The following is a 14,765-nucleotide window of genomic DNA, read 5'->3' as shown; positions in this document are numbered from 1 at the left end:
GAGAATGTAAGGTTGGCGACTTTAAGCTAGAGGAAATACCTGAAGATGTACAGACAAATTACTACAGCTATAAATAATTCCCTATGCATCAAAATAACTTCACGCTGCTAAACTCAAGATAATAGCATGGCGATTGCGCAACGCTCTAAACTAAAAGACTTCTCTAGAATTTCAAGCTTCGGAATACTGAGGCTCCGCCAAGTGAACCCTCTTCTTTCCAACAAAATCTGTCTATTGCAGTAATGGACTGGCTGGCGACGGCGACAAGAAGAAAAAATGAAGTGGTAGAGAGTCTCGTACCTATGCGGTTCTCTGAATGGCGGTGAATAAACCAAGCTGCTAGCTAGCCGTTGTTACTCTTGTCTTATCCACTTATGGTGCAGTAATTAGCTGGTCCTAATGAAATCTAAGTTTAACGTGGTGTAATCCAAGAACGGTGTTAGGGAGGCTTGCATAAGAAAAATGTATAGCGGTGCGGCACCGGTGAGGCCGGCTCGTTTTTTGCTCTTAGTGCGAAATTTTGCGATTCGCGGATCATAATTAAGCATTACCGCTTACCAAAAAGAAGGTTCTGTTCTATCGGTCATTAGGATGTGCTCCCAGGATAAAAGTCCTTTCTACTTTCATAACGTACTGGCACTGTAATTTTTGTCTGTCCACCTCACATTTCATGATTTCATCTCACCGACCTCTGGTGCTCACTGCTGGGTAGCCGGTACTTCGAATGGGAACGGCCTTACACTTTACCGTTTCGCTGTTCAGACAGAGCCATGTGCTTCTCTTAGGTTGCTAGTACGTGCCAGTAATATTTTTGCTACAGGTGCACATTTCAGTTTTATTGGAGCCGTATAAGTATAGCGAAGATTTGCATCAAGCTGTAGTGTTAGCTGGTTTTGTTTTTAGTACGAAAGGACGTCTAGCTGCACTCCCCGGCCTTCAGTGGTGCGTGTCTGTCTGGGTGAAGTCTCTGAGTAGCATGGGTAACTGGCTCACTGGGTAAGTGGTCACCTGAATCACGCTGTGAGTCAGCGGTGGCATCCACCTACAAATTGAGGCAGTTATGCGCCTTTCACAAAACCAGCGGAAGGTGTAGACTACGTTGATTTCGAGGAAAGGAAAAGCGTATAACTGGCCGCCTTGGTCAATGAACACCTCAATCGCGCCTTGACGTATGTGGCGGTGGTGTCAACCTTCAGAAAACCGCGCATTTGCGCAATATTTCGTGCTTAAGAATGCTAAAGCGGCAGTAATTTAGTGCTTCACAAGCACGTGCAAATTTATCGCTTAAGTCGTGAAGTCCTTAGCTACTTTTATCCGTCAGTTTCATTGGCTCCTGTTAGCGTTCATAATCCTAGCAGTCTTGACAACCGTGTCACCTCTCATCGGCTATGACGATAGGGATGACTTGCAGAAGCTGACCACGGCTGCACAAGCTGTCTTTTTCTGGATGTTTATTCAAGCTCTATCTTGCATGGCCGCCAGGAGGATTCTGCTCGAAGTTAATGTCACCTGATGCATAATGAAATACATTTAATGCCAATGCGAGTGAAAAACTTCAAAGGCGAGCGCTTTCTCTTGTGATATGGTTTTTCTCTATACAGAGAAATCTAAGCATCGAAACGGCAATACCCCTTTAAAGCCGCTAGTTGTGCCAGTGTCTGCAGCATGCTACTCATGAGCAGAATTTCGCGAGTTCAGCTCTAGCTACAAAAATTGAATTTTACAGGTGGCTAAATCTCAAAACAATTTTCGGAGAAAATTTCAGTCCATGTGAGAGAAACTCCAGGCGGTCGACAACAATCGGAAGGGCTCAAATACAGCTTGCTTCACAGTACAGAGTGTTGCATTGGCTCTAGTTAACTTTATTTTATTCCTTAAGGAATTGATTGTAACTGGCCAGAAAAAGGGCATAAGACAAAAATAATTCAAATTACATGCCAAAATTTTGCTTCGGCTCCCACCGCAGCGGATCTGTATACACGCTAGAAGCGAAGCTCTATTCTGTCTACAGCTGTATATTGATTGAGGCACTGGTTGACGTAGCTCTGCCCCCACCCCCGCTCAATGAATGAAGAGTTTTTTTTTTCTTCTATCGTTTGCCGTATGAGTCCAGAACACGCGCCGTCTCTCATCGTGCTACAACCCAAAAACGTGTTGGGCCTGCGTCGCAAGATGCCACCCCTACCTTTGGGAACGAGTCGGAAAAGGCAGGGCTTCTTCTGGATGCCCACGGGATTCTTGGCCCAGCACTGGAAGGTCGAGTGCAGTTCCTCTGGCAGCGGGATGAACGTGAGCACGCTGCGGGAGGCGAAGGCGCGGGCCATGCCGTCAAAGTCACGCGCGAACGCCGTCTCGCGCAGTGCCGCGTCGCCCGGAGCCGCGGATGCCGTGGACAGGGACGCCCTGTGGCTCTCCTTCATGGACCAGCGGAAGGTCAGGTTGGTGCTGGGATCGGCCTCCACGTCGCACGATAGAGACACCTCCTCGAAGGGAGCCGTGTACACAACCTTGGCGTGGTGCTGCTGCTGCGGGTTTTGGCACCGGGGCGAGTCTGTGAGACGGGCAGGAACAAAGGAAATATGGTCGGTTCTAAAGTATCGCTACACGGTCTTCAGTATGGAGTTGCTAATCTCGACGAGCACCCCCGTTTTTGTCTCTGCTACAATTCTTTCCATCACTCCTGACAGTTTTACTGCGCTGGTGCTGTGCCTATGCCGTAAGAGAAAAGGAAAGGTAATGCGAAAACTAACAGGGATGACAGGAAATTCATGCTTTACGTTTCTGCACCTTATCAGCTTCGCAGTACGCCGCACAGGCCGATAAATGGGCACTCTATATATGTATATGGTTTTGAGTGGTTTATTACAGTGTCATGAATACGGTTAGAGAAAAAATGCGACCAGCGTAATTTAACTAATAACCGTTTTTTACCACCATCTGCAAGTAGATATATGATTTTATGTCTTGCACAACGTAATTGCTTCACATTTCTCCACATAAGGTAACGCGGCGACCAAAAGCCTGAGATAACGCAGGTGTGACTGAATTGCTAAACTCACGCTGTATGCGTATGTGCAGCGTCTTGGAAGTAGTCACTCCCTCCGGGTTGGTGACGGTGCATGAGTAGTTGCCAGAGTCAGCCGACTGAACGTTACGTAGAACCAGGTAGCGCTGGTTGACAATCAGTGGACCCCGTGCCATCAATGAGGAGGTGCTGTTGGCGGTGTACTGCGGCTGCAGCCTGTGATCGTGCTGCTGCTGCTGGTCCTCTAATGGGACACCGTTCAACTTCCACACAACGTCGGTGATGCTTGGGTAGGCGGAGGCATTGCACACGAAGAAGATGTCGTGACCCTCGTAGATCATCGACTCCTTGAGCCCGGCTCCGAACTCCAGCGTCACCTGCGGCTTGTCTGTCGTTGTTTTTCTCAATGTTAGGCTGAACCACGCAACAGATGAGCACGCAAGATAGCGCGCTCAATGGCGCTTTAAGCAAAGGGATCTTTCTAACTAAAGCACAAAACCTGGAACCTGAACAAGACAGCCAAATACGTCGCGAAGCGTTATCGTTTTTATCACACATGAACGTCGGAGGCCTACTTAAACCATGTGTGTCACTGGATTATCGACTCTGAAAGATGCGTAGATGATACTCGGCTCTTTGCGACATCATTAAAAGAGACTGCAAGGCTCTCACTACTTCTTATTTGCACGTACTAATTTCATGACGCACCATGGTCATAAAATGATTCAGGACCATTTCTGCGGCGTTTTTCGTCAGCGATATCCAGTGCTCCTACAAACAATAAAGATGACATACTTGAACGTGAACGGGTCCACTATCTCAGAACCACATTGCTTAAAGAATGTGATGTGTACGATAGCGCACAAGCCTTTCGAGCACTTGGTGTCATGATATTTCGTATGCCTGAACAATTTCAATTTATGGCCATCAGTGCCCTCTTACGCAGAAGCAGATTGACGACAGATAAAGGTCTAACGCAACTTTCCATGTGCAAGGCACCGGCCGCTTCATCAGAAGTACCCGAGGGAATTCATCGCACCAGAAACAGTCAGCTCATAGCTAAACACCAGTTTCTTCTTAACAGAACGTGCTCTAAAATTTTTTGCCTGAAGCCTTCTGGTAAAATACATTACCCAGTCATCGTGGTACTGAACCAGGCTGGTTGGATTATACTTTAATAGAGTGCTGCGCAAGAACAATGGGATAGAAGAAGGAAACAGCAGAAGTGTGTAACGTGATTCCTTGCTCTCACCCGCTGCTTTCGTGCTGCTCTTTAGTACAAGAATAAATTTTTGCTCAGCTTTGCTTTAGCTTCCTTGTTATATTGAGACATAAATTTAGTAGAAAAAGACTGAAACAGAAAAACAACAAAGCACTACAATAAATTATTGTTTGATAATGTTGCTTTAAACGAGAAATGGAAACATTTAAGAGCTGATTATAGACAAATTCTTCTAAAATCGGTGAAGTTTGGAAAAGCTGCTGTTACATGAGGTTCTATTTGAACAAAACCTTTATGCGGACTCATCAGGGAAAGAATGGATCTTCGCACCTATGAAAATCTCGGTTCGAATTATATAAAAGCCTCGCTTTTTTCCCCCAAGTATTTGAATAATATTGTTACCCGCTGACAACGAAGTGACTACCGGTGCTCTTGAAGACGACGACGCTGAGAGGGTGTGAGTGAGTGTTCTCAAAGCATCAAGTAGTAGAGTATCTCTCTGCGCTTCACAATTGTTTGTGGAGACCTCCCCGTAACAATATCATTGCGTTCGAGAACAATCTACCACGCTTGTAATTCATCTCTCCTCTTTATCCGTTTCTACTTTCTTTTTGGTGCAAGAGCATACCCTTATCTGTAAACAGGCTTATCACTGCAGTTATTTCATCATCGCATGTGTTTCTTGTATTGGTCCGACAGGCTCGCGAAATTTTAGGATCAAAGCCGACCATACCAACATCAATATATTGCCTGTAATTTGAACCGACTCAAAAAGTTGCAAATATCATTAATCAAAGAGAATGGAGAACTCTCAAATACTTTGCAGAAAATACGAATTTTTACCAGTTTGCCCGAGAATGATTGCAGACAACAGTGGGCCACGGTGCACAGGATCCAGACAAACGCGTTAAAAAGTCTCTTGAGCGCAAAAGCAAATCCTGCACCTCGAAGAAAGCCTGCAGTGGTGCTGCAATCAGTAGCACAACACATGGGAGTTGTGCAAATGACCTTCGCGATCGCTGGCTTGAATAGCAGCTGCAATAGCTGCCTTGACGGAACCCTAGCGAGAAGAATTAATCGGAAGTTCTGTCTCGTAGGCCGTTTTTAATAGCCCACAGTACGTCCTTGGCAAGTAAATATTTACGAACTAGCATTACCAAGGATATTTTCTTTTCAAGGGCTTACTTACAATGCCCATTTCGACTTCATATTACAGCTGTATCGCCATAGTGCGCTAAATCTAAAACTTTCCTGAATGGATGCGACTTATTTGAACCTATAAAGCTCCTAACGGTAGCATATTCGAGGCATTAAGATAAAGAACGCAGTGCAAATGTTTGCTTATAGCTAGCTGTTGTTTTTTTTTTCGCCTGACGTGATACAGTAGCAAACCCAACCTAACAGACCAATCGGAAATAGTACAAAAAATTGAAAATAGAAACAAGTCGCGCCACTTTCTGTGATTTACAACAAGCGGTGCGGAACACGTTTCAACCGTGAAGCACCACTGTCGGCAATTACTTTGCCCGCGCATTACGTATACATGATGGCAAGGCAGCGTGAAATATCTGCCTCTCTGGTATGCATATTTAACGAGTCAGGCGAGGGGAACGCCTTTTTTTTATGGCTGCAGATAGAGCATAAACCACGCACCGATACGACTGTGGGACTCGTGGAACCGAAACGTATCCATCGGCGGAGGGTGAGACCACGTGACACCAACTGAGCGAGGCTTCCGTCGCGAGAACGTGGTAACTTGTGGCTACCGCGAGAGCCATTGGAATCCACCAGCGACGAGTTGGGGCCGAGAGACACGACCAAAGCAAGGCTCTACAAAATGGCAAGCACCAAACCAAGCGCCGACTGGCGAGAACGAAGACAAAATGAAATATTCGAGAACTCGGGCTGCAACGTGGAATGGAAACGCGGAGAATCACGGCCGGGAATAGTTTGGTCGGGGCGGTGAGTGAGAAAAAAATAAATAAGAAGCTGGTGGTCTGGAACGCGATAGACGTTTCCCGCCGAGGTAAGTCACGGCACTGCAACGGCTTTGGAGCACCGATCGCTGCGGCCTTGCGGCGGGAGCGCCAGCGGCGCGTGCGCCGCCCGCTTCGAATCAAGGCAAGTGGCGTCGCTCGGCCACTAAGCCCGTCGTGCATCGTTGCTCATTTCGTGACTCATTAGACGGCACGCGGGAGGCTACGACCGCATTTGCCGCGTTTCCCGCCACCCTCAGCTCTCCATCCCCCTCTAACATCTTTTTCATTGCTTTGCATTGCGCTTGGAGGCAGTGCGTGCCGCGGTCGCGGTGTCATGAGAAGAACAGTGAGAGCGAACGAAAGGAAGACGTGTGTATGTACTGTGGGGAGAAGAAAAATGATAGGTTGGGAAGCTGTTTTTCGGATATTTTATGAATGTCCTACGCGCCATCTAGGTGAAGCATGCATATTTATGGCGAACGCCTCGTAATGAGCTTAGCCATGTGAAACCGCGCACATCGATGAGGAGCGCGCACACCTGGATGAGATTTGTTTGCTGCACGGTGGTGCGGTGGGAAAAAATTGAGAAAAACTTCTTCTATATTTACTACGTGTCGGGCACACAGCCTTAGAGGACAACAGAGTGCAAGGCACAAAAAAGTATAAAAGAAGTGTGCATGTTTGTGTTTTGAAGCTCAAGTTATTTATAGTCTGTGTTCCGGCAAGCCAAGTTGCAGTCAGTGTTGTCACTCCTGAAGCTGCTCAGCATATGAACGTCTCCACTTAGATACACACGCGCGAAATTTTGTTGTGTGATTTTTTCCCAATAATTTATTCTGTATCCCCAGCAGATGCACTTATCGATTTGTTTTTTAGTTGCAGGTATAGAGAGAATATGCATGTGGCCTGCATGTAATTGCAGAGAAAAGAGCACCGTTTTTTTTATTTTCTTTTGAGCGCAACTTTTGAAACATTGAATCACGTTAAGCGTAGGTTTCGCGACATGATGTCCTGCGAAAGTTACACAATACGTGTGAAATGGAGCAACTCGGCTACCGCGCACCCTAGGCATTCAGCCAATGCACAGTGGCCCGTGTTTTCAATAGGCGTCAAATTCTCAACTTCTCATGTCTGTAACCTTCTGCAAAACAAAAACTTTTTCTTCTGGCTCTTTTGAACATCTTTCAACCAATTTCCTTCAGGTTTTTGCGGTTTCATCGGTTTTCATTTACAACCAGCCCATTTACATTACAGCATCTTTCACTCGCTTACCCATGCCCTCACCTCACACCTTTACGTTCACGTTAAACGCTTAGATTTTTTTTTGTCATGAGACGCCGAGGAAACTGAAAAACCTGTTTTCGCATGGCACAGCAAATTGACATGAATCCTTTTTATCGTTAGAAACACCAAGTGATGTTTTTAGGAAATCCGTAGCATGCCGAATGACCGTAAAATGCAGTACCACTCATCGCTGCCGTAAAAAAGCACTCGATGATCAGCACACATTGGCTCGGCATGGAGCAAAATGACAATAACAATTCAACGATTTGTTATATTATACCGTAATGCTGGCGCCAGTATCCTATGTCCTTCCTGGAACAAATGCCCATCATACTTGGATGCATGCTATGAACTCGCTGAATAAGCCTTGCATACCGAATTCATAGCACATAACACCAGAACCAAACATGGTTCTGCTAAGTGAACTAACGATCCTAGTTCATCAAACATGCTGCCTCATTTTGGCGGCTCTAACCTCTCATTGAGAAGAATGCAGTGGCGCAAAGAAATGAATAAGCACTCTTTCAAAGCGTAACATTCCTTACCCCACATCTGCCGCCTTCGATACGACCTTATTCAATCAAGAAAATGTGTGCAAGTATAAGAAGCGTTAAAAATTTTAAAAAAGCGTAGCGCTGAATTGAGCTGTTCACTTTTCCAGAAAAAATGCATGATGTAGAGAGCTGCCCCTGAGAAAGTATCAGCTGATAACCAGTACGCCTTTGTTGAATGTAAACGATTTGATTTCTTTACTTGCATTTCTATTTCCCATTAAGCGGCATGTTCCGACTAACTGAGCAAAGGCGAAATATCTTAGGCAACGGCGTACTCACACTTAATCTCGAGCAGTGTCTCCGACGACAGCTCTGCGCCTCGGAGACTCTTGTTGAAGGCCACGCACTTGAGTCGCTCTCCGTTACGCTCCTTGGTGGGTGTAACAAGCACGAAACTAGTGGTCACATTCCCATCTGTCGTGGTTCGGTAGAGGAGTGGCTCGACGGGACTTGAACCCAGGAACCAACGGATTTCGGCAGCAGGGCGCGATCCGCGGCTAGTGCACACAAATTCGGCAGGCTCTTCGAAGTACAGCTCTGTGTGACTCGCCGTGATCACCGTGCTGGCTGGAGGTACTGCGCAAATTAAAATTTGAATCCCTTGATTTCGCATCGCATCTTTGTACGGACAGCTTTTAACGCGGCTGGCATACAAACCGCCGAGTCCCGGGATTGGTACGATTCGCTTTACTCAGCCACCTTGTCGTTAATTTTCTCCCCTGACGGGCTGACTTGTATCACACGGAGGGTGTTACCAATATTCTGTAGCTCTTTCTAGTGCCCCCGGAAACTTGATCCCGAGAGTAGCAGGAAAACCAGGAGATCAATATAGGAAAAAATGAACGGCACTGGATGTGCAATGGGCCGGGCCCTATGCCATCGGTCATCGCCCAGAGCCCCTGAATTCTCGGAACAGCACCGACGCGTAAGCCCGACTTGTGTGTTTAGAAAGCTACATGCATATCTTGTTTGCAGTGGGAAATTCTTTGCGCCCGTTATAATATGCTGCAGCAATAAAGCGATCAACGAAGAGGCTCTTATTATGATTCGCCACCGTCTATTATGATTGTGCAGAGATAAACTGTGCGATAAATTAGCTCGGAGTGTCGTAACTATCCTGCCATTTGAATACTGGCGAGAAAAAAATACTCTTCAGGTTATCTTCTTACTCCAAGCCGCTGTCTGTGTATAAATTAAAAAGCAAGTAAAACAGTGCAGGCTTTCCGTGCTTTCTCGCACTGGGCAGAGGCTGGAGCTGTAATTAAATTCCTTTCGGAATTTTTCCTCAAAAACGATTTGTGGTGAACAAAAGCCTAGTACGAAAAGACATTCTATTCACTGCGTGGTTAAATTTTCACCGTTATGACTTGTTTCCAATCTGCCGTCATCACGTGCGCATCTTCTGTGTGCGAAACACATAAAATAAAGCGACAACGGTCGGGGATGTTTTCTTAACGCTAATGCAATTACGACTGCCTTGATCACTTGAGCTTGTGTCTCTTCTTCAATTTAAAGATAGTTTTTGTGTGTTGCTAAAAACTAGGCATTCCACATATATCTGGTTCAACAAAGCCTTTAATTCATGCAGCAGGCATGGTTCACAAAGAACCAGAAATCATCACAATTATTCCTCACATCGGCCAATTAGTTACTGCCCATTTATTCAGTCATTGTGTGAATTAATTATTCATCCCTGACAATTACATTATTATTGTCCAGTATTGCTTTATTTACCCAAATAATCAATGATTAAGAACATGCGTAAACGCTCTGCCGACACGCTCTGCTAACAGTCCTATACACGCCACTCATGAGACAAGAAATGCTTTCGCATTAAGGGTACGGCCAGTTATCACTTAACTTGAGCACAGTGATCTCCGCAAAGAAGCCTCTTCACATCAGCGAGATGTGTAACACAAAATGGAGAGGAAGCTAATGAGGCACTTACAAGCCGCACTGACCTCGACACAATTTTTTCTTCCTTCCGAAAGGCCCATGTGCCTGAGGGCCGCTGAGTCAACACTGAGAATTACAACACTGTCGTCTTCGTGGACCGTGTTAGGGCGTCGTCGACACGGCGGATTCCGCAGTGGTGCAAGCAGCCTAGAAAGCGTCGTCTCGTTGATGCTGCCCAAGACCGTTTCAGCCAGGTCATCGCTTTATGCGCCACGCAAGCCTCATTTACAGCATGTGGCATTCTAACCTTATTTATTTCGTTTTTTTTTGTACCCTTCATGAAGGGCGTACGCACTCTGCCTAGAATAAACCGTGATTTGCGGCGCCAGTTAAAGCAGACCTCAGCCAAACTGCCACGAAGTTCACCAAGCACTTGAAACGAGGCGATGATTCGTGGCGGGTGGCACGTTGCTGCCGTCCGTATTGTTAGATATTATGGTTGGCAAGCCCGTGGGCGTTAGTCAATCACAATTCCTTCCAATGGGGGAACAGCCTCGCGAATATCGTATTGACACCAGCAGCGGATTTAAACTAACTGCACGGTGTTTCCCAGACAGCGAAGTGCAAGGCAAGCAGAATGAAACGTGACATGTGCGGACCACATCATTCTGATGTCAGCGGCTTCGCGATTTTTTCTTTGCCACTTAAAAGGCCGACCACTCGTCAGCACAAGAAAGTGCGAAAACCGGCGAACTTTGAGAAGAATTCCGAGAAAGTTGGAATCCATTTACTGAACTTGAAGCCCCTTGTATATCTGACATCCGCACTTTAAAAACGGTCCTTGAAAGGCCCAAACAAACTTTAAACGCAGTTTCCGTTACATCTCACTGAGGACCCGGTATAACCTGGAGACTAGTGGACATCTTTCTGTACAAGCTTTGAGATATCTGTGGGGCAGTCGGCTCGGGATCATGGCTCGAGATGAAACTTAAAGACGGAAGTTCCCTCACAGTAAAGACTTCAAAGTAATCACTGAGGGTAAATCCGACCGTTCTCGAAGTTTGTCACATCAGGTTTCATTGTCCTTCTGCCAATTTTTTTTGGTGTGAATCTCATCCCTGCATTGTAATCATGACTTGATGTCCATTTTCTGATCGCAACTTCCAGTTGAACTACTTCCCACCGTGTTCGAGCTTATTCACTTCCCTTAAACTGTCACCTAAGAGGAACACTGCATTCAGCCTACCGAATAGCTGACGCTTACTGCGTCCTCTATTGAGGCCAATGGTCGGGGCATCTCTTTACCTCGATAACGTGATCTTGATCCCTATCGCATCGCAGACGTCAATAATATTTAGTTTAAAAAATATATATTTGAAATTCACTTACAAAATTGACCTGAAGCAGGCCCCTGAAAGCCTCCTTTTACAGTAAATATATCCGTGTTTATTAATGCTATAACGGGGAGATGTATTTACAAAAGGGGAATGGATATGTGCACAAAGGCAGAGAGCCGAAGAGCCGACCAGAGAGGGGCAAGCGGAGCCGGACACGAAGTCTGGACTTCGTGTTTCTCGTTGTCCATGCAGAAGCACTGTATGCGAGGTCAATGGCCGTGACAATACTTTGAACACTGGCGAACATTGGCTAATGCAAAATTGCGAATTGTGCCGCCATTGTGCTTAATGCAGCTGTACTGAGAACAAGTCGGCATCGCGTCTTTTATGACATTGTATTTCCTGTAGCCCCCTAGCCTGATCAGCCGCACAAACCGGTTCAAAGAAAACTGCAATGAACCGCGGAACGCTACACCACTCCGTTTCGAGGAAAGTGGATACTCACAGTGAAGCAGCACGTGCACTGATAGAGACTTGCTAAAGAGCCCGTCCAAGATGGAGGCCGTGCAGGTGGCGTTCAGGCCCCAGTGGTGTCTGCGCAGCGGTTCAATTCGCAAAAAGGTCCGGTGTACGTCGTCCTCTTCTACAACGCTGCTCACGTTCGCAGCAGCGCCCAGGTTGTTCTGCCAAGTGGTCAGGAACCGGGGCTTTCCTGCAAGGTGACACGATGCAAACATTGAGCCTCCTGCGCCGGAAGCACTCGTCTTGCATCACTTTCCCGGTCCGCATAAATAAATATGCGGACCCTGCGATTTTGCCTCCATATCCAAGCTCTTGAGTGTGTGTGCGATGGACACCATGCAGAGAAGAAACAACTCTGCTGCAAATAAGCAGACCCTCCACATAGGTATTTATTTATTTGTTTATTTATTTACTACATACTCCTAGCATCATCTTGGAGGCTCTTACAAGACAGGGATAAATAAAACACATGAAAAACGTTTACAGTCAGGTTACTGCAGGAATGAAAAAGTTATAAATATAATTATAAATAAAATCTTGGTTGCAAAATACTTGCAAAATAAAATAAAAAGGCGATACAAAAAAATGTGATAAATCACGCACACAGAAAACAAAATAAAAACAATTCCAAAACAGTTCACTTATTCCCATTCTAGATTTGACACTCTTTCCAAAAAACCATCAAAAGAATTACAGGTGACCACATCATTCGGCAGTGTATTCCAATATCGGATGGCTAGCAGAAAGAACGAAAATTTGAATGTGTCACTATGAAAGCTCTACTCGCTAATGTGCTGAGTATTCTTTGTTATCGAGTGTAGTGAGTTAGAAAATGACAAGTACTCATTTTTATGCATCTTGAAAGCATCTGACAAGCAGAAGTAAACAAACAACTAAGCAGTTACTATCAGGCATCTCCCGCGGTGCAGAGATTGCCAAACATCACCACTCTGTCTGCTCAAGCACCCTTGCCGCCAAAAAATAAAGCTTCCTGAAGCGGACTCTCCACGCAACTCACTTCAAATTAGAAGAGCTGTTGCTGTGGACTTCTCCAGAGGCGAGTAAATAAACTTTTTTTTCCTCTTCTCATCGCCGTAGAAGACAACATATAAATACAACTACCCTGCGCACTTACGTGCACCGCAGATCTATATAACGATCGATTTGGACTTAGCAACTTTTGCGTATCGCAGTTAGAATTGTCAGTAAAAACTACACGTCTCCTGTTTACGAACAGCGGAAATACGAGCGAACCAGTAAGAGGGCTTCAACGTCTTGAAGAAAACAAAGTGTTTCTCGCAGGACTGCTGTAGAGCAGCAAACACATTCCACACCAAGAACAATAGACATTTCAAATGCGGTACTGTAAAAACAGGAGGAAGACCGAGTGTTCCGCGACATGCATTGGTGCAACTGATAACAAATATATACAGGGTGTTTCACCTGAGAATTCACACAGTTCTTAAAAATAGACTCTGAGTTAGGAGAGCTAATTTTGCGGCATAGCATTGTCAGTGGTGTAGTACATCAGAAAACAGCTAAGACGTGCTAACTACCAGGCTGGTTAATTAATGTTGAATAGTTACCTTTTAACTATTACCGTTAGGTTCCTAATTATTTATAAGCGTGTAGCCCACCGTAAATACTAACCATATCAGTTTTTTTATTTTTAAAACGCGGTTGCCCTCGGCGGTGTGGCCCAACAAATTTTGGCTATATCGCGCCAAAATAGATGCGCTTTCGATTAGCTTGCAGGCACAGGCACCACTCCAGTGCACGTAACTCGATGAAATAGCCAAACTTTGATGGGCCACAGCGCCGAGGAAATCCGCGTTATTGAAATTCTAAAAACTGATATGGATATTATTTACGCTGGGCTACACGCCTTTAAATAATTAAGGAGCCTAACAATAATAGTTGAGAAGTTGACTATTCAATATCAGATAAAGATCTTGCTAGTTAGCACGTCTTAGTCATATTCCGATGTACTACACCGCTGGAAATGCTATGCCGACAACAGCGCTCTTTTAACTAAAAAAAATCCTAGTTTTAAAAATTGTGTAAAGTCTTAGGAAAAACACCGTGTATGTCTGCATGGCGCCAGCATGCTTTCAGAAGAATCGTGATAATCCCCTATCGCCAAGGTAACAAGAAGCTCTAGGGTATCATCATCATCATCATCATCATCATCATCATCATCATCATCATCATCATCATCATCAGCCTTACTACATGCACTGCAGGGCAAAGGACTCTCCCGTGTCTCTCCAATTAACCCTGTCCTTTGCCAGCTGCATCCACCCTTTGCCTGCAAACTTCTTAATCTCATCCGCCAACCTAACCTTCTGCCGCCTCCTGCTACGCTTATTTTCCCTTGGAATCCACTCCGTTACCCTTGAGGACCAGCGGTTGTCTTGCCTTTGTATTACATGCCCTGCCCAAGCCCATTTCTTCCTCTTGATTTCGGCTAGGATGTCATTAACAGGCGTTTGTTCCCTCACCCACTCTGCCCGCTTCCGGTCTCTTAACGTTACACCTATCATTTTTCTTTCCATGACTCGCTGCGTTGTCCTTAACTTAAGCTGAACTCTTTTCGTTAGCCTCCACGTTTCTGCCCCGTAGGTGAGTACCGGTAAGATATAGCTGTTGTACCCTTTTCTTTTGAGAGAAATTCGGAAACTGCCATTCATGATCTGAGAGAACCTGCCACACGCGCTCCACCCCATTCTTATCCTTCTAGTTATTTCCCTCTCATGATCCTGATCAGCTGTCACTACCTGCCCTAAGGAGACGTATTCCTTTACCACTTCCAGGCCCTCGCTGCCATTGTGAACTGCTGTTCTCTTGCTAGGTTGTAGAACATTACTTTGGTTTTCTGCATGTTAATTTTTAGACCCGGCTTTCTGCTCTGCCTGTCTAGCTCATTGATCATGATTGGCAGTTCAC

At 45.6% G+C, this 14,765-nt stretch overlaps 1 protein-coding gene across 1 annotated transcript in view; it reads right to left on the bottom strand.

Moving 5' to 3' along the window:
- Positions 1-14,765, bottom strand: part of LOC144136397 (cell adhesion molecule DSCAM-like) — a 118,265-nt gene that overhangs the window by 5,883 nt on the left and 97,617 nt on the right. Inside the window, exons 4-7 of the mRNA XM_077668682.1 lie at positions 11,803-12,009; positions 8,344-8,640; positions 3,060-3,413; positions 2,186-2,551 (exon numbers count right to left, since the gene is read on the bottom strand). Of these exons, the coding sequence (XP_077524808.1) occupies positions 2,186-2,551; positions 3,060-3,413; positions 8,344-8,640; positions 11,803-12,009 (1,224 nt within the window). The remainder of the gene's footprint in view (positions 1-2,185; positions 2,552-3,059; positions 3,414-8,343; positions 8,641-11,802; positions 12,010-14,765) is intronic.

This window comes from Amblyomma americanum, chromosome 6 (genome assembly GCF_052857255.1).
Source record: "Amblyomma americanum isolate KBUSLIRL-KWMA chromosome 6, ASM5285725v1, whole genome shotgun sequence".
Lineage (NCBI taxonomy): Eukaryota > Metazoa > Arthropoda > Arachnida > Ixodida > Ixodidae > Amblyomma > Amblyomma americanum.
The sequence above is the reverse complement of the archived record's forward strand: the minus strand, read 5'-3'. Positions and strand labels throughout refer to the sequence as shown.